Source organism: Falco cherrug, chromosome 12 (genome assembly GCF_023634085.1).
Source record: "Falco cherrug isolate bFalChe1 chromosome 12, bFalChe1.pri, whole genome shotgun sequence".
Classification (NCBI taxonomy): domain Eukaryota; kingdom Metazoa; phylum Chordata; class Aves; order Falconiformes; family Falconidae; genus Falco; species Falco cherrug.
In genome coordinates, this window is record NC_073708.1 from 35,465,151 (window position 1) to 35,486,542 (window position 21,392).

The 21,392-nt window shown below is 39.6% G+C and overlaps 1 protein-coding gene across 3 annotated transcripts in view; it reads right to left on the bottom strand.

Moving 5' to 3' along the window:
• The window catches only part of SLC44A5 (solute carrier family 44 member 5), a 94,314-nt gene that overhangs the window by 31,250 nt on the left and 41,672 nt on the right, over positions 1-21,392 (bottom strand). For all 3 annotated transcript variants that reach the window (XM_055724989.1, XM_055724990.1, XM_055724991.1), the window contains exons 2-4: positions 17,721-17,769; positions 8,846-8,919; positions 1,433-1,517 (exon numbers count right to left, since the gene is read on the bottom strand). In XM_055724989.1, the coding sequence (XP_055580964.1) occupies positions 1,433-1,517; positions 8,846-8,919; positions 17,721-17,769 (208 nt within the window). The remainder of the gene's footprint in view (positions 1-1,432; positions 1,518-8,845; positions 8,920-17,720; positions 17,770-21,392) is intronic.

The window sequence follows — 21,392 nt, forward strand, 5'->3', positions numbered from 1 at the left end:
GTCTCAGAAGCTGTATTACTCTCCAGCAATCATATATATGGAGGGACATTTGTGAATACTGGAAATCACACTGTAAGAAATAACTCAAGGGAAGGCTTGAGTAACAAAGATAAAGAGGGGGTGGGGGTAGATAGTAAGAATTAGAGGGAAGCATCTGGCTACATCCTCCACAGTGCACGGACGCTCTACGTCTGAGACTCCCAAGCCCATTTGTCCACTACTTCCTACAGACCAGAAGGAGGATAAGGACAAAATGGGGGGTGGGGGGGGTGGGTGGAGCAGAAAGCAGAAGCAGGGAAGAGGTGCAGTGAGGGGAACATGCACAACACTATGACTTTTTGTCCTAGTTTTTCTCCTTCAGGAAGCTGGACTCAACAAGTGCTGTGAAGAACCTTAGCCAGGGGGTGGAACAGGTCTTACACTATCCAGCCTGTTTCCTCCATAAAAAATTTGAGAGGACATAAAGTCCTAGCTCTACCTCTGTTCCACTCCCTGTCTCCTGCTCCTCCCCTTCTGAACTACCCCTTGGACAGTGGATTCAGATTGTTTCCCAGAAAACTAAATGGGAAAAGAAATAAGCAGCAAAGAGCTGTTATCAAACAGTAGCTTCTGTGTTGCTTCCTGCATAGCATTCAGCTTCTTGACAGTGAGAAGGGCATAAAGGGTGACTTTTTAAAAGGGAGAAGGTGAGGGGAAAAATCAAATATTCTTTTGAATTCTAGTTCATAAAGCTGTTTCTCTGCTTTCAGGGAAAACATTGACGTGACATCTTTCTTTCCTGAGCAGCTATTTTCATGTGTAAGTATTCTGTTGATATAAACTAATTAACTCTCACAATTTGAAATATAAACCCCCCTGGGAAACAGAGACAAGTATATAGAGCCATTTGGCTGATAGCCCCAGGGAAGGTATGGTTACATCTGCCTGTCTCCCAGATGACTCAGTCTGCTCTCTACCAGCAATGGATAAGCACCAGAAAAAAACAAGAGCTTTTCCTTATGATCTTTTTTGTGACTTGGCGCATGCTGAGAAAAACTAAGAACCAGGTTACAATGCTTTAGAACTACTCTTATCCCAAGGTGGACAGACAAATTACTCAATACGTTATTAACTATCCAAACTGTGCCAGTTAGAAGCTGTGCCAGCTAGTCACTTTCCATGCAATTAGTGATGCAATCTTTAAGTTATATTGATACTTCACCAAAATTATTCTCTGAATGATGAAAACAGCTTCATTGTAGTAATAATTTGGGTCTAGATTTGCACCGAGCAACTAATCTATTTCTGAACTTTACTTGGAATAAATACAGTAAGAGTGTCACTGTCTCTTCAACTTCCCACAAGAATCCCCACCAGACAGAGAGATTTGAAAACTCACATCTTATTCACAGTGCATGAGTAATAAAGGTATGCAAGTGGATTTAGTACTCACTCATTGAGGGTGTCTTTCTGACCACAAAACTGTCCATAGCTGTCAGTTGGATAAATTACTTTCCTGGGGTCGCCGTGCACCCAAGCTGCAAATATACACAGTTCTTTTAGCATTTTAGTCAAGGGTACACAGTTAATAGTTGAACTGCCCTAGTATGAAAATGTATCACCTCTAATGTACCATTTTAATCTTTGTTGATTACCACTGAATAGTATTGATTTGTAGATCTCCTAACGAAAAACTAAAATATAAACCAAACAAAACTGAACTAAGATACGGATGAATCAGTAAGAAAGCAAACCAGTTCACTTTTTGCCTCAGGGCATATATATCTAGGTTGTATCCACAATATGATGTAGCGGACATAAAAGTAACAGTTATTAAAAGCGGAAAGAAGAGGAGGTAACTATGTAGACAAATTTAAGCCTTCACGGACAACTACAAGGGCATTGAAATTACTGGGATTACCTGGGTGTGTGACAGAAAGGCACAGGGTGTGCCTGAATCCAAATGGACTCCGTTTCCACTAAGAATGGAGACAAACTCTTTACTTTGTAAATGGAGACATTTCCTGATCTCTCACTTGGCAATTGCCCCAATTTTCAGTTACTAGGCCTGCACCTGGCAACCTATGTATTATTTGCCAGCGTGAACCCCAGTACTGAATGGGAAGAGAGGTTTATGCTGAACTTTTCTTCACTTCAAAGCAGGATTTCTTCTCCAAGCCATTTTCACCTGCACCATTATTTCCCTTTAAGGATCAAGTACGCACCAGCTATCACTCTAGGTATTGCTATTTCTACGCTGTACTGTGCAGACCTGACTAAGCCTCCTTCATGACTAGCCAATGACTAGCCTTTGAACTATTCTGACTACTAACTGCTTCTTTGACCCTAGATAATGGAAATTTCGTTTATTTTTAATATCGCCTGAAAGTAAGATACAATACCAGAATATCACTACCCTGACACCCTAAAATCAGGTTGCTAGAGAACTGTTAGAAAAGAACATTTAACTTCTCTCAAACACTTCCCTATACTTGTATTATGTAGGGAAGATTACAGGTATTGAAAAGATTTTAGACCCAACCTTCCTCCTCTTGCATGATATACTGAATGCTGGGAGCCCACTTTGCATACACTTTGGGCTTTGATCTATGCAAACCACCTTGAGCTTGCTTCTCTGCAATTATCCCATTTTCTCTCAACTCTGTGACATTATATTTAGTCATCTGGGAAACTGTCATTTTCCTCAAGGTCACTTTGGTAAGAATAGCAGTGCTTAACAATAACGGTATGTGCAGTAGAGACCGAACCTATGTAAGATCTCAGAGCAGCAGACTGTAAATCTGTTGAAATGTTCGGGACAGATGCACGACATATCTTCAATGACTTGCAAATAGTTAGAGAATCTGTAATGCTGCCTTTCACCTGGAATGGCTTTAGACTACCAAAATGAATCTGCTGGCTCTTTTTAACCTATATTAGTTTTTCTGTGTTTTGGAGTTTTTAAATTAACCTGCTGCTTGGTACCAATTTCTGAACATTCAGATTAACTGCATTTCAGATTAATTGTGGTGTGCTGATGCTCAGAGAAAGCTAAAGAGCTTCACCAGTGTCAAAACCCATTTACTTTTTCATTTCTTAGCCCCTACTTACCTATTTCAGTAGCATTATTTACAGGAACATTTAGGAGGCATCAGCTCTCTCTTAGCAATTCCTATGGCTGGTTGACGAGTCATACGTGTACATGGCATTAGAAAGCAGAAAGCTGTCTGGTGACTGCAATGAGGCTGCACGTTATGCCATGTACACTTTCTTCCACCATGACTCTGACAAGCGGGAGTTTTTTCTGCTACTTTAGTATGATCTCACTTGCCACACAAGTGAAAGCCTGGTCCCAAATAAATCAGCTGCCTATACAGACCTGAAAGACCTGACTTGTATGTTAGATGACTCTAACACATCAGTGTTTTCCCAGCCCCAAATTAGTTTTTCTAAATTACTTTAGCACATTATTAAAGGGACTAATTTTTCACATTTGGCTGTATTTTTTCTTTAACACCAGCAAAACAGGAAGCAGTAGAGATAACCCCCACCATGCCAGATTCAAAGTACAGACGAGAATTTAGTAGCTAGACTTGTATCTGCTTCATATAGATAATTTGGAAGGAGTTGCTACTGCCAACAATATCCCTTTCCTAAGTAGCATATTAAACCTGGAATTGCTTTTCACTCCTCAGACAAACTTGGGAGAAAGGAGATAAGCACTGCAACATAATGTTGGTTGGGGTTTTTTTTGCCATCTCAGTCTTATTAGGGCTCTTTCCTTAAGGAGGGCCCATGTGACCCAGGCTTACTTCCTTCAGCCTGTTTGGGTGGACTAACAGAGCAAACAAGAATAAAACCCAGCTCCATCAAATGGGCAGAGCAGTGTATTCTCCTCACATTCTTCTTAGTTCTAACACAAAGTCTGCTGAAATATTTCAAAAGGCTCCCATGGTTTCACTGGGTTTGTATCAATCCTTGGCCTCAAATTTAATCATTCATCTTCTGCAGTGTGTTTCTCGATTATTTAGTAGAAATTAGCAGAATATAAACAATGGACCACACTGCTCATTTCTGAACAAAATTTCTGTTCAGATTGTACCTGTTTTGCCATTATCAAATTGCCTAAGACTACTCCTGCTTGGCAATAGTTGTCCTGTGCGCCTAAGGCTTCAGTCATATTTTTAATAAAACAGTATTAATAAGAAGCTGCTTTTAAAAAAATAGATTTAGCACACTTTGTGAAATTCTATCACTGAGATCAGCTGTTGGGTGGATGGAGGAACGTGCCTCACAGCTAAATTCCACAGTGAAACAAAAATAATTTGGTCTGATTTACAGCATACACATTTAGCATTTAACTAACTCTGCAGCAGAAAGAGAAGGGAAATGACCAACAGAAGAGAAAATACTCAGCTTCTTTCATCACCTGTGCCAGGGCTAACGATCAAGATCAAGGAACTTAATCCTCTTCGAAAGCTTAGAGCAATGACAGTGAAAGAATCCATTGGATAAATACACAATTTTTCTGGCCTAGTCAGTGAAGAGTAAGTACCTACCTCAACACCACTCACCGAGGGAAGAAAGTTATTGCAAGAACTAGACTGAGAGAGTAGCACCATGTTTTGCATGTTCTGCTGCACTATTGGTGACTCACTATCAAGTACTAAATGAAAAGGAATCCAGTCGCCTACAATTTTTATTCCAGCATGTTCTGATGCTCATAAGGCTACAGTCTGAGTGCTGGCACAAACATCTGGGCTAAAAAAGAAAATTAAAGAACAGCTGAACCACACTACGCTTGACAGCCTTCAGAGCAGCAATGTAACATCCTATGACACTGGTATGGCATTTTCGGGAGGCCTGCAGTTATGCCAGCCCTTTTACTGATGTGCAGCCAACACACATGGACAGTATCAAAAATAGCTAATGTCTGTCACTAATTGTCTATCAGATGCACTCCTTTTTTTCTATGGTCTATGGGCTATGTCAGTGGTTGTAAAGGCTGGAAAGCTCCCTGTCAAGGAGAAAATGTGATTAAAACAATGGCATCCTGTGATACTTAAAGATGAACAGCCAATCTGCTTATACTGTCTCATTCCCACTATGTATTTTTCAAAGTCCTTCATATAATTATTTTGCTTCCCTTAAAGGTATGATTCTAATGTTTTAATGTATGGTGAAACTGACCTGCCAAATTGTTCTTATGGCTTTTTAACACAATCAATTTACTAATGTATTGAAACAGGTAACAGAACAGATGACACAGAATTTGTAAATCCCTGTGGATAACACTGGTATTGTGTTAAGTATCCCTTGGAGCAATACAACAAGAGTTATTACTTTGTATTAACCTGTCCTTTGGAATGTGAGACTCTTTTTCCAGAATAACTTATTTGCTGCCTTTCATGTGAACTTTTCTGAATTAAAATAATCTTAAATTAAGAAATTGAATATCTGTAAGGTATCGCCTGGGTAAGCCAAGTGTCTCTGAAATAAACATGCAGAGTTAAGTCAGTTTCATAGGAAGTAAAACTACACAGAATGTTAAATTAGCACTGTTAGTTCACCTGTAAAGTTAAAAGCATGATAAGAAAGTAAATAATAGAACAACTACTTCTATTCAATGCAGTCACTCAGCAGCAGCCATCGCTGAAGTAGAACTAAGAAAGGCTAGTATCAAACATAATTGAGTTTCATCTTTCAAGGAGAATTGATTACCTTCTACTCAGACTACATTTCAACCCCCCTGAAACATAAAAACATTCTACTTCACTGGCACATATATAGCTGAAGTCTGTGTGAGCCATACTTACAATACTGAGGGCAAAATCTGACTTAGATTTTAAGTCATAGCAGTTGTATGATGAACCTGCATTTATTGCTTATTTCTCAAGCCAAATCAAACAGGGAACCAAAGTGGTATTCACACATATTCAAGAAATTGTGGCAATCTATCTTTTTTCTATAATAAACCATAAAGCATAATTCATGACTAAGGATTTATTTATAATCTATTTTTTCATAATGTGAACTTCTTTGACTCTCATGCGTTTTGTACAGGGCTGGCCTCTGGAACTGTACCAAAGCTGATCTCATCTTTTACTTACAAATAAATCAAGAGTAAAAAGAATAGCTGAAGTATAGTACAAAGGAAGATGAAAAGCAGGGACCACATGGATATAGATTTGGAGCTGAACTAAGTGTTTCTGGGTTGAAAATTCAAATCTCTGTAAGAAAGGCAGAAAAGGTCACCAGCAACAAATTTGGTATCTAGTTCCAGGAATAGGTTCTCTTCTAGCCAGTACTTCATAAGGTTTGCAAGAGAAGGCTGTTGAGACTCCTTTTGTCCAGTAGGAAACTACTGCACGCATAGAGCAAGGAATATGATCGATTCAGTGTCTCACATCACAGTAACTGCATTGTCTGAGATTACAGACATGAAGAACCGAGGAACTGGCCAGTCTGCTTCTGCTACTATCCACTTCTGCAACATCTATCATATGGGATTCTTTGGAAAATGCACATACAAAGTTGACATAGAGTTCTAGCCAAAAGAATAAGATTTATGTAGTGCTGGAAAAGAGCACCAAAATCTGGCAGCGCAAGAGTACTGTACAGCTAGAAACTTCCAGTGCTCTCCTTTCCCTCTGTCCAGGTAGCAGCACTTCAGAATACTGCTTGTCTGCACAAGGGCAGGTCATCAGTCACCAGAGCATTTGTACGCTCAGGAAAAAAACTCCTCTGATCTGAGTCCAGCTTCTTCAGTTCTGGCTTTGCATTTGAGCAGTGACAGGACAGCAGAACATCAGTGAAGAGGAGGACAGACATTAGAGGGATGTCCTTCAGACATGGCATACTCACAGAACCAAGTGGAAGGCACAGCAGGTCTGCAACAGCTGTGCACAGTCCAGCAGCCACTGTTGCTTCTTAGGACTAAAAATTCACCTATTTTTCTTCAGGCTATTCCAAAGCAGGTTTAATAAGCAGAGAAATACATTGCACGTATATTGTGGTAAGTCCTTCTCCAATCTCCTGTAACTGGGAGTCATGACTATTTCTGCTCGAAGTACTTTCACAAGTCAAATGAACAGCAGTGTCAATTTGGAATTAAACGAAGTGGGAACAATTCAATTAGGCCACAAGGGCAAGAACATGCTTCATTCCACAGCAAAGGAAAGGGCCCATAGGATCCAAACAGTAGCCAGAACTGTGATGCATTTTGCATATACAGAATCCAGTAGTGGCTACAAAACAAAGAGATCTTGGACTTGTCTCCACACAGATGCCACTGATGTTAACTTAAGCATCACAATCATAGACACTGACTTGTGAAAAAACTGTCAAAGGACTGCACTTCAAGTCAGTCTGAAGCTGACTGCACAATCATGCCATGCAGTACAGTTAGGGACCTTCTTCCTGGATCCAATCCCAAAGAGAATCCTATACTGCTAAGAAGTATGGTATAAAATCAAGTACAGCTTGATAGCTTCTGAATTCACTTTTTGCCCTGCCCACTTTTCTTACATTTATAGATCTGAAGTTATCATTCATTTTTGGGAAACAGAGGCTCAAAGACATTAAACAAGAAAAAACCAAAGTGGTTTTGAAAATAAGTAATTTCTTCCACCTGCAAGCATCATTATCCACCTGTTACCCTGGTGTTTGCTTCCTAGTGCACGCTTCACACTTCCTTGCAAGGGTCCTCCATGCCCCTCTCACTTGCTGGTATATACCATTCGCTTCCTCACTTCTCTGTCTTCCTGAAGACATAATGGTTGATGATGAAGCAGTAAGTGCAGGCGAATAAGAGAAAGAAAAAATACACACAAGAGTATTCCTGGTGCTTGAGAGAGAGAACCGATTTTTCAGAATTTTTTCAGTGCTCAGCTACTACTGGCAAAGTCTGAGGAGACAGCTCAGCATTGTATTGGAGGATGTTATGTGACTGTACAATTTAGTGGGAGGGTACAGTATTCTCTCAGTTATTGGAATCACCTATATTAAAGAGTCTTGCTTACAGTCACCTTTTCACACTATAGAAGATAGCTTTTCACAGAATGGTTGGGTTGGAGGGACCTCTGGAGGTCATCTGCTCAGGCTGGGTCACCTAGAACAGGTTTCTCAGGACCACATCCAGACAGCTTTTGAATATCCCCAAGGATGGAGATTGCACAACCTTTTCTCTATACAGAACAGAAAATGGTATTACAGAATTATGAAGAAAACTAATGGCTTTTCTTTTTCTTTGGCAAAAGATTTTTTGGCCAAAACAATCTTTTAAAGCAAATTGAAAAAGCTCAGACACATGTGCAGATACACAGTAAGTACACTTTTACAGCACCATTTGTCCTTTTACACACAGGCAATCATACGATACTCTCACACAAACAAAATAAAATAGCTATTATTAATGATTATCCTGATGCACAAACAACTCTGTATCCCACAATGAATAAAGTAATTTCTCTTACTTCTCCTTACTGCTCACATCGGTTCTTTCAGTAATATTTTACAGAACCAAAAGCCTTCCAAAACCAGTGTTTATCTCTAACTTTTGCTGTTGGTTTAATGACAAATGACAGTGAATTTTTCCACTACAGTTACTTTATGATAGCAAAATTATCAAACCATGTATTTTCACTTGAACATGATTTCGAGTTTTTCATCAGTAAATGTGGTTTTGAACTTCTCCCTAATTACAACAGACACTGAATGTTAAGTCATTATTTGCTTCTAGGCAACGCACTGCTTATTGATTGAAAAGCTTTACACAGATATAAACAAAATTCAGTTAAAAATTCTAACATTCACAAAGTTGCTTCCCCTGTGTATAAGAAAGCACTATACACCTGCGTTTACTTACCCACAATTCCCAATGCAATGTAACCCAGAATGACGACTATGAAGATCACACAGCAAATAACGTCTGTACAGTGCCTAGGGACAGAAATTAACACTTTTTAAAAACAAGATGTCTAATATGACCCTTTGAAAACACCAAATGTCATAGAGTATTTTAACATGTGAATAAGATGTCTGCATCTGCGCCTAGTAGAAGTGTTATTCACAAAATCATGTTTGAGGTGTAAGGCCCTGCTTTCACAGCAAATAAATGCATATGCCTTTTGTGTTGTAGACAGCAATAAAAAAAAATTAAGGAACAGATTTAAATATCCTTTAAACAAATAATACCTCACAACACTGAATCCATGAGATCACTTACAGTATAAGCTACTACAGGGCACCTGCGGTAGCATGTCGCCCAATATATATATATGGCATCATGTATTTCAAACAATGTGATGAAAGAAAGATTCAGCACAACTTACCTTTATTATAAACAGCTTATGAATGGAAATTTAACAGCTTGAAATTAAAAAAAGCCTATATGCAACTCCCCTGATCTCCGCACAAAATTCTGACTCAGCTGCTTGACCTCATTTAACACAAACAAAATGTGCTCTACGGAGAGGACAAAAGAATCCCCAAGGTATTGTGGAGAGCCACACTTTCTTTTACAGACAAGCAATCAAAGAACAGCATTCCTCAGTCTGAAAACTGTGAGTACTCTGTGAGTATTCAGTTGAATTACTGTCTTCTACTTGTTGGTCTGCATATTAAGTTCATGCAGGCAGAAGAGTGGAGATGTGGATCTTATTTTTCTGCAGCGTCTGACCTTGATCAGAGCAGTTTCAGGAGTGTAATTAATGTGAAGCATGACACTCCCAAGCGAGCAGGTCAGCACACATGTGCGGAGACCACTGGCTCCCAGGGTCCGGCAGGGGGGTAGCAGTTCTCTCCTTCACAAGCCCTTGTTTCTGAAGATGCGTGGAAGTAAAACAGTTCCGTCTGCAGGCCTCACTGGTTAAGAAACAGCTGCAGCTAATGGTCTCGACAGGGTTTAATTAACATAGGAGCGAATACTCATAAAGGGGCATGTTGCCTGCGGCCTCTTTATCTGAAGGATGCCTGCGGCTGCCGTTGCTCACCACATCCCACGACAGGCAGCTCGGGCAGGGGGGGCTGTGCAGCCTGAAGATGCCCAGGCTGCAACCACCCTGTCAGGGCAGGGCTGGTGCCCGCAGCACCCACGGTGCCACACCAGGCCATCCCCACAGCTGTGCCACACACCGCTGCCATCTGACCTGAGCCGGGTCCTGTCCCGCTCTGTCCTTACAGGCAAGTGGGAAACCCAATGCATGCCGCACACTGATGTCAAGGATACCTTCGTACAACAAGCGCGGTGCATCCCTGCCCACAAGGCCGTGCGTGGAGCCACGTGGATGCGAGCAGAATCTCGCCAGTGACAGAAACCTTAGATCCCAAACCCCAGCTGGCACGCAGCCATTTTTAGCATCCACCATTCCCTCCATTTTCCACTCTATGCCTCCTCTTAGAGAGCCACTGTTCTTTAGCAAGAAGGAGATAAAGATGGCAGAGCTTTTAAAAAGTTTCAGAACCTGAAAAGCATTCCCAGGTATAGAAAAGGAATGCAAAATCCTGTATGCTTCTCTATACCCAGTTTTAGCATCCCATGGAAATAAATTTTTAGTGAGGCCAAGGTGGTCCAGGATTCAAGGTCAATACGACAGTAACCCAAGAAAGGGCAAGCAGAAGAGGTAATGCTGAAACAACGCTGCTCATTTTCACAGCCTCTGTTCAGCAGCAATTCTGACACTGCTCAGGCTTGGCTCTTACCCCATCAGAGCCATTTTTAAGAGGTACGATATTTAATTCAAGATGTCTCAGGAGAAATATGGCACCATAAATACTTTAATTACAACTCCTGTAGTCCCAAAACCTCTTCCAGTTCAATCCTCACAGGTCTCATTTTACGATACCTAAATGCAATCAAAGATTACATCCCTTTGTGGTAAAGCTTCCTTTCAAAGTTTTGCAGAGCCACCGTGAACAAGTACCAACAAACGCTTTACCAGAATGCAGGATTTTCTGTTCTTTGTAATACACAAACTTCTGCACAGTTACCTAGTAGAACTCACTGTTGCCAAATATTATTATACAAATAATTTATAAATATACAGGAAGCACATAAATCCTATTTGGATAGCCTCAGAAAATTTTGAAACAGTTTATACAGACTAATTGTTGCTCATTCAAAATAAAGGCTTGTTTTACTAGATACTACAGGTCAAATCCTGGCTCTATTTAACATCATTGCTAGCTCAAGTAGCTCACTTCCAGTAAGATCATAACATTACCTCATAAATACAAGGCTCCACATGGAGAGGGAAAAAAAAAAAAAAAGTAAAACATCTTAAATGAATAAATTAAAATAACTCTGTAAAGACACAAGGTTGTACTGTGAAGATTCTGGGAGTTTCCAAAGTTGCAGGAACTGAAGCAATGAGAATTGCCTCTTCCTTAACAGGAGATACTGGAAGCCTATGCTTACTACTGAAACTTACTCAGAAATTATCCAGCCATGCTTTGACTGAACACAGATTTGATACAAATTTTTTCAAACTAAGAAGGTGATCTGTTATGGCAAATCTGCTTCTTCCGTTTGTTGCAGGCTAATGAGGCAGAGCAAAATCATTCAGGAGACTGAACTGTTAAACTGAACCCTAAGGAAGATGGATTGATGGAAATATGATTATAAGAACTGAGAACACCATTTATCATACAGGCTCTATAATCTTTCTTATAGATAGCGCTATCGTACTTTTATATAATAATTATGTGTAGACATGCAAAAATTAATGAGAAAAAGTACTTTACATTTCCTATAGTACGTATGACCAAAAAATAAAAAACGCCTTTGCTAATAGCCAGTATTAGAAATGTCGATGTTTTTTGGTACTTTTTAGATATCCAAGTTCCTTAATCTGAACCAAGACGTTTCCACAAAGATAAATTTCTGATAAAACCCTCAGATTCCTCATTTTCAGGTGACATAATAGAAGACCTTCATTTGCTTAAGTGCACATTTCAGGCTGCCACATCACATTTTACTGCTTACTGCTGTCATTTAGCCTAATTTATGGAGCTTGATTTGCTTTCCACCATCTCAGAAACGTACTTGCCTCTTGGCTTCTCTTGCGGTGTTACATGTGGTGTAGCAAGCAAAGAGTATTTTGTGCAAGGGTAATGGCAACCTAGCAAATAAAGAATGCAAGGATAAAATCACCACACAGAATATTAGTGCATAAAAGCCATTTATTCACTGACAGTTCATGCACTTAACCGTTAATGACTGACTAGAACCTCCCTCTGTTTGGCATTTCCACGTCCAATCTGTCAGAAGTGCAATTTCACTCAAGATGCTGTGCTAGCAAGAAAGGACGACGTTTATTAGTGAAACAGCACTAGCAGTATATCGGCACCTGCAAGTCAGCTGGAGCCCAGCCCTGTGCAACCACAGAGCAAAGTGAGGCTCAGGATGCTCACAGCGTTAGTTTCAGGTCACTGCTTTCACCTCTGTTGCCACATTAAGGTGACGACTAATGTCCTCACTTCTGAGTTCCTCCTCCCTGCTGGACTAACAGCTTGTGTTTTCACACTTCCCTACATCACGTTGTGTCAAGGTGATGTTACACTGTGCCATACGATGCCATGTAGCTCTGAAGACCCCTTTCTTCACTGGGGCTGGACTGAGCAGCAAGGTCTGCTGTACAAATGGGTGTATCTATCAGCACAGTGACATTGAGGGCACCACCCTGCACAGCTGAATGAGCGTGCAAGGTGCCCATAAACTAAAGTTTTGCAGAGAGTTTCTTTCAAAATCCCCCATGAATTGCCACTTCTCCTGTGAAGGCCAAAACTGCACAGAAAAAGATATTTATACAAGTTTTCACCACAAGCTGTTTTCCATCAACTGAAATTCTGCATTTTCCTAATGAGTATGACTGACCTGCACTGACCTGCATGGATTTACTGAGTTCATACATCTTAGTTACAGGCTCCACACTTTAAGTATGGTTTCGTTCTGGAAAACTCAAATTTCAGTATCTGCAAATGAGCAACACCTGCAGATGCTGTATGCCCCAAGCCAGAAACACAAAACAAGAACTCAAAAAAAAAAGTAGGCTTTCCCACTCATATTAGTGAATGCGTGGCAAATTATTTTGATACAGACAACACGTAATAAAACATATATGGACCAATAAAATCTTAGTAACAAGAAAAATAATTTTGTATTCCACCAATATTTACCTATGGTAGACTCTTAGTGTAGTCTAAGTAACATCTCTAGCAGGCTATTTAGTTTAAAAAGCACAAAGGATAATTTACATGGCAAAACTGTTTATTATTTCAATACTGACCGCAGTATCAAGTGATGTGCCATGCAGATATCTATGAGTGACATTTATATTTGTGAGAAGGCGAAGTTTCTATTGCTAGTTAAGGTCAGGAATTTTTATTAGTTTTTTTCAAACCCTTAAAGACGACAGCTAAATGGTTACGGAAATTTACTGAGATTCAGTTTGTGTGAGAACCCATTAACTACATTTTCCAGTCAGAAAGGAAAAGGTGATCTTTGTCTTAACAAGAACACTGAAATTCTAGAAGGATGGTGAACAATTAAAGATAGCCCAGGGGTGTCGGTAGTTTTTAAAACATAACAGGAAAAAAAATACCTGCAATGTGTCTAACCAGGAAGAGGAAAATGAGAAAAAACTCAAGAAACTACATAGAGGAGGGAGAAAAATCACCAAGGGCAAGGCAAAGAGTCAAGACAAACTCTGCAAAATTGGAGATGTCAGAAGCGTGATTTGCTAATTTGATTTTGCCAAAGCAGTTTAGAAAAATATGCCATGATTGTATTGACTGTTATAAATGCCCTTACTGGAATTTAGAGAAAATCTAAATGGAGGAAGATGGTTTGTCTTATATCCATTGTAGTATAACTATGGAGAGGCTTGTTTTCCCACCTGTATGATGGTACCTGACTGATTTATCCACAAACATATTTCAGATATCTTATGATGATGTTGGTGGAAGAAATTTTTTTTTATTCTTAAAGAAGCATAACATATTCTATCTAAATTCCTTACGAACCCTTAACTTCACAAGTCTTCCCCACAACATTCCCTGCTTCATCCGGCATTGGCATGAAATAATTGAGACCATTCAACGCCAGTGGGGGAGAGATTGACAGATGGACAGCTTTAGGGTTGTGACACTGGACAAGTGTTCGTACATTTGGAAACTGAGAGGCACCCAACTTACTCAGTTCCTAGGGGTGAACCTCTGGTGGGGGGAAAGATGGCTTGGAGGAAATTTCTGCCTTTGAGTAATCAGAGATAGCTTAGACTTAAAACATGATGTGCCAGGTTTTGTCTCATATGAATTCAGTTAAACTGATCATCAGATCTGGTGACTGCAAGGTACACATCTCCGGCTCAGACTGACAAGGAACACCAGGAGTTTCAATTTTCCTCTAGAAAGTTGTCTACCAAAACTCCTGCCACATCATTTTGAGCTGCAAAATTGCAGAGCTACTGCAATTTCTTACTTACTGTAAGCTTACTCACTTGGTGGAAATGGCCTCAAGTTGCACCAGGGGCGGTTTAGACTGGATATTAGGAAAAATTTCTTCACTGAAAGGGTGGTCAAGCACTGGAACAGGTTGCCTAGGGAGGTGGTGGAGTCACCATCCCTGGAGGTGTTTAAAAAGCACATAGACATGGTGCGTAGGGACATCGTTTAATGATGGACTTGGCAGTCCTGGGTTAACAGTTGAACTTGATGATCTCAAAGGTCTTTTCCAACATTAACGATGCTACGATTCTATGATACAATAGATAAAACCTTACTAGTATTTTCTGATAGTAATGTACATAGATGAACATTTAATAACATCCCTAAACTATTGCTTAAATTCATTCCTACACAGAGTCCATACAAAGTCACATTGGCAATATCATAAAGATACTTCTCAAATTAGGATCAACTTTCTAAACAAACATTTCCATTCATTTCTAAAATTATTAGCTTTCAGAAAGGAAAAGAAGAAATACATCTTGCATAGACAAGAACAAGGTGCGTGCATTCGAGTGAGAGTACTACAAGGCTGCAGTGTTCTCTGTCATAAATTTTCTGTTGAGAAAGATAAAAATCAATAAATAAATTGTGGTTCTCTATTCTTCTCACTAAGGATGGTGAATGCTAGTTTAGAACTTATTCTCTATGTTACATTTACATCTGGAAAAACACCAATGAATTGCCCCCGATTTCTTAGATGCTTGCTGAGCAATTTCACTGCACTTGTAAACTACAGAACCTTCTAAGTAGTAACAGACATGCTTTTATCTGCAGCACTGACTATTAAGTGAATTCAAGCCAAGACAGATTGTTCTGGCAGGAGGCTTTGTAACAAAGAAGTGTGTTTCAGAACTACTTTTAAGTTAGATAAAATCCACTTTTTCAACATATTTCCACTGTACACTAATCTTTCTATGGACAACAGAGACAGTCTTGAATGGTACAGAATGAGAGCAGAAAAAAACCTGAAAGAATTTCAGTACATAGTTATACCAATAAAAGACATCATCTTGAAAACACAGTTTTGGATTTTCATGAGTTGGTTGGCTCAGAGTCAATCAACACAGTCATTGCATTTTAATCCTTTTTAATGAAAAGATGTCTGCATGAAATATACCAAACTCCACACACAACCCCCCTGAGAATGATGGTACTAGCAAAGCAGTGTATACATTGCCTTGTCGAACACTCCTTTTTCCCACTGTTGCTGAACATTTTTAACCACTGACAACAGCTCTTTTCTATTAAAAAAAAAAAAAAAAAAAAAAAGAAAAGTTGAGAACTGAATCTCCTTGCAAAGGATCCATCTGACAAAAATTGTGGGAGTAATCCACTCTTTAAGAGATATTAATACACCATTATTAAGACTTGGTTTCTGTTTTTCAGGCTTTTAGTGGACTGGGGGATAGCTTGGTGCTCAACAACTTCAAAACATCATTTCTACTCTACAGCACCTACAAAAATGCACCAACTTCAGCAGTTACAATGATGGGATGTGACCTTTTCCAGCTGTCTCTGCACCTTTCAATGCAGCCTGTCTCCCTAGAAACCCACCCTCTCCATTTTTCAAAAATGAAGACAACCTTTTCAATGAAAACTGACAATGAAACCAAGCACAGGGCAAATTATTTTATGAGCAGAAAGCAAAGTGTTTCCCCACGCACACTGTACATAGAGTTATACCAGTTATGGCAAGGTGTACAAACAGCTCCCACCCACATAGCCATAACTAGCAATCATTTGTCTGGACAAAAATGTATGCTTTCAGCTTCCTAGTATCTCTTCTCCCACAGAAAAGTGGAAAGTCCCAAAATCAGAAGCAAATTCAGGGAAGACGCCCATTTCCCTCTTGTTGAACTCTTTGGAATATCTTCTGAGAAGACATTTTGTTCATAGGACCTAGATAGCCTTTTATTTGCTTGAAAGACCATGGTTTCTTAATCATTTACTCTTAGTAACTGGAAAAATAAATTTTAAAAAATCCAGTTCATTCATTGTCTTTACAAAAAATTAACAATAATCTTAAACTACTTCAAAGGCATGTCAATAGTGCAGTGCACAGTGCTGCATTGATGACCCCAAAAGGTCAAGCAAGTCATCTTGCAGAAACAGTCCGCTGAATCTAAATCCAAGTGCACCTCATTGCAAAATATGCTCAATAAGCATCAATGCAGCTCGCCTTATGGTCTACTGTATAATGAAGCGATACCCTTAATCTTTTCATATTGTTTCCAACAATACTCTCACCAAAGCATTATAAAATGCACGAACACATGTGGTATAGTAGTGCTGTATTGTTTTCATTTGGCTGTGTTTTCAAGAAGCTGCTGAGGAACGTACAATTAGAAGAGCACATATATATACACCTGGAATTGCAGAAGCTGTGACAGCAGCTACACAGATGTGACAGCACGCCCTGTGCAAAAACAGTTTTTACTAACTAGACCACACAATAACAGTAAAAACAAGACAAGTCCTCCAGGCATACCATCACCAGTGTTTCACCACTCCTCACACATGACCGAAAGGCACAGTAACAGACTGCGCAAAAATACCATTAAATTGCAATATTTTAGGACCACCCCTGCAGTCCACAGTGCCACAGGTAGTCTCACTCACTTCAGAGACACTTTTCATACGTGTGAAAACCATTCACTTAAGGGTTTCTGGGCTGAGTCACTCAGCAGCCAGCCACATCACTGGCAGTACTTCACTGCTGTCACTGTTCAAGCACTACTGACTTTCTGCCAGGGATTTACACCACTGGCCAGCCACAGTACAAATGAAATGGGATGCACCCAGGCCATACACTGGGGAGAACCAAGTAAGTCCTTTGATGAGGCAACTATGGGAGCAGGAAAATCAGCTGCAAACTGAAGAATAGTGTGCCAGGGTTCCAGCCCTATGCTGTATGAAAACAAGGTAGGCTGCACCACATGGCCGTGGCACCCCAGAACATAACACCACCTCAAATGGTCCTGCTTCTATCAGCACAAGGTAAGGCAGCAGCTACTTGATAATATGAGGCATACAGAATTGGCATTCAAATTGAAAGAACTTAAGAGCACACAGTAAATATTCCCCAGTAATGATACATCCTCAAGGGTGGCAAGGATTGCCTCTGGGTTTAAAAGAATTACAGAATCAAATTCGTAAGTTTTGTTAACAATTTTTTTTATCCCCTGTTCACTGCAAAACCAAAAGAATTAAATAGAACAAGTTATAGTATTTACCTGTTATGAATAGGTCCTCTGAACTTTGGGTCAAATTTCCTTGGTTCACCTGCATTTAAAATAAAAACAGTATAAAAATACGTCCTTATTTAAAATAAAATCTGTATAGAGGGGGGGTGTGTTAAAAGCAGTCTTTGAAGAACATCTTCCATATATTCCTATTTAATCAGTTCTGTTAAAATCATTTCATGCAGGGAGTATCAGTAATTCACCAATACAATCACCTAGTTTTTGTACATGAGATCAAAGCTTTTTTCTTCTAGCTTTAACACTTTGAGGGCCTCATATTTACCACATGATAAATAACCTTTAATGTACATCCTATCACTACACCTGTGCACAGTGTTCACAGTAGAAGGTCACTGATATTTGAGAGGCAAGGATTATATCTCATAGCCCCGTGCTATGTGAGTTTGGCAGCAAAGGGAGTGAACCTACCTCTCTGGAGCTACAGGTTAAGCCCTTCTGATTTTTCTCTAAAAGAACAGTTTGGAGTAATGTCTGTATTTAATGTTACACTTACAGTCTTGCAGAGTTATTCTTACTTCCCACTACTTTGGTTACAGGACTTTACAGACATAAAGCTGCAGGTCTGCTCTTTTTGCATTGGACTTACCAGATGACAAAGCATGGCTGGAAACTGTGGAAATTCAGTGTGGACCTTGCTCTACGTTACCCTGCACAGCTAGGGTAACTGCACTAGCTTCTCCAGAGCTGGAGATGATGTGCAGCACTGCAAGGCCGGCAGAAAAGCACATGTTTCAAACAATATTCTCTAACTCTCAAGTGGACACACCCATCACATATCCCAGTGTAGGAAGAATAGCAGGTTTTAAAGTTGGTTATGCATACACCCCTGAACACAGTTGTTGCTTTACATGAATCTCAGAACCAGAAGGTCAAGTCAAGTTCCTCCTAGAAGCAGGCAGTAACAGCTGGCCAAAGTTTACAGGGGAAGGAATTTGTTTCACACAGCTATCCTGGTTAGCTTAGTTCCAATTGAGTCACTCTACAAGCAAACAAACTATATCAAGAAAATGCCAAATACTAACCCACCAATCTGTGCTTCAAATGTGGACTTCAGTAAGATGAATTACAGTATGATTTCACTTGGGAAAGAGTAACAAAAATTTATAGTAGAACTTACATTTTCAATTTTCAAACAACTGTGTGAAGAGCAAGATGCAGTCCCTCGTTCAACAGACCAGGATTTGGACTTTTCCTTTTGAAGACAGCTATTCAGCTTTATGGGATTTTTTTAAAGTTCAGTGATTATGGAGATACACTGAACCAAAATCTGTGCAATGAAAAATTATTTCTTCACTCACATGTCAACACTACAATACTGTTTCAGACTGCTTTCTTACTGCCTTCTAAAGGATCTCCTCTGCTGAACATACCTGGTATTAAAGGGTGTTACCAGCCTAAGCCTTTGCCTGCCCACAGAAAAAATACTTCTTCAATTAGAGAAGAATTCAGCAACTTCACAAAAGCAGAGTTTACTTATTAACTAAATGCCAGATTTTGTTCTTGGTTTATATCAGAAAAACCTTATCAAAATACACACAGTCCAGTACAATAAACACAGCAGATAATAAAATTTTATTTAGCCTTCGTTTGAGGTGTTCAGGTCCACCTTACCAGGCTCCTAATACAAGTATGTTTTAACACAGAAGAGACTGGGAAAGCTAAAACTTCGGAGGAGTGATGTGTGACAACTCCAGGGAGCAGAAGATGTTTTATGCTGCTACACAGGTACTACAGGAACCCACCATGGTCCAGAAAACAAGTGTACCACAACAATACCTGATGCTGGGCCAAAACCTGTATTTTGAAGAACCTTTTTGCACAGCAATTTCTACAAAGTAAGTATTTCTACAAAATAATTTATCTCCAGAACAATTCAGCATCTGTAACATTACTCCCTATTGGCCCTAAGGCATACTGAAGTGAACATTTGTTCATTGCTTATACAGGAGCCAAGTTTAGCAGTTAAAAACAGCCAAACGAGATCACAAGAGATCCACTGGACCCATACCCTGTGTCTAACAAGGGACCACAGTGAATACGTAAGGAGAAATGCAAAATCAAGGCAAACATAGTGGTATTTCCATAAAAATGAGTTTACAGAGATTTGCAACACTTTTCTAAACCAAAGGTAGTGACTTTGTATTTAAAAGTTGTGGGCAAATTTCTTTCTCATTTATTCCATGAATCTCTACTTAACTTGCCCTACATCATGGAGCAGCATGGCATGCTGCTAATAATTGTACTGGTTATTACAGTCCTTTTTACTTGTCTGTCTCCCAGAGTCCTAGTCTGCTCAATTGTTTCTCCTACATAAGCCATTCCATACTTTTGGTCATGCTTATATTCCTTTTCTGTACCTCTTTCAGTGCTACTACATACCTCTGGAAAAGGAAGGGCTAGACCTGGATAGGATATTCACCACAACTATTGGCTGTGATTTATACAACCACATGATGACAATTTCTATTTGATCTCAGTCCATTCCTAGTAATTCTTTCTTACAATTAACTTGCCTATGGGGACAAACACTTTCACTGAATCACTCATTAAGACCACAAGTTCTCACTCTTGAATGTTAGTAGTTAGCTCAGTCCCGCTACTCAAGAAACCTATTCTTCAAAGCTATTCAACACTTTCCTTAACAATTTGAACAATGAAGTGGAATGAACACATTGTGACTGTGCAGGTGACAATTGTTACAACACTTCTGGAGACATAATCAAACAGAAATTCATAAACAATTTAACAATTCAAAGTGATCTTCATAAATTGACGGATGTTATAAAGACAAATTCCATTCACAAATCCATACAGAATTGCTTTCAACACCACTGATGAGAAGAACCCTGAAGTATTATGGCAGACTACAAACAGAGATTCAGTAAAGTGATCGCTTTGCAAAAGAAAGCACAAACTCATTCAAGAATTGTGAGTATGACAGGTGAAGTCACTGTTCCTTGTGCTTGGGACATGTACGGCCTCAGCTGAAAAAACTATTTCTAGATCATGGCACTAGAATTTCAGAAGATACAGACAAATGGAGAGAGTAGGACTGATTAAATAGAAGACATTAAGAGTTTACAAAATGCAGTAAATGAATGCAAACTTCAGTGACTGTGATTAAGGGAAGGAGCACAAAACAGTCTTCAAATACCATATAAAAACCACAGTGATCAGTTGTCCTCAGCTTCCTCTGTCAGAGACAGAAGCTAACTTCATTTACAGCAAAGGTGGTTTACATTAGGCATTAGGAAACCTTTCAGAACACATAGGCAGTTATACACTAGAACAGGTTTTCCAAGCGTACTTCTGAATTTTCCTCACCCTAAGCTTTCAAGAATGGATTAGACAAATACCTGCTGGGAAGAGATTAGGTAAATGAACCATGTCTCAGCACAGAGAGAGTCAAAAGGATGTCTTGAAGTCCATCATTGCTGTAACTGTCTGGTGGCAGCCAGCTAAGACGTAGCATGCCCCAAATGTATTTTAGTGCGCTTGTTCATTTTTATCTTTTCTCACACATTATGCATTGTTTACTTTCCAGATAGAAAGCAGTGATTTCTGATCTCCTTGGTATGGCAACAAGCTACTTTTTCAAACATACGATACAGACTTTCAGCAGGGAAGCCATACACCTGTATT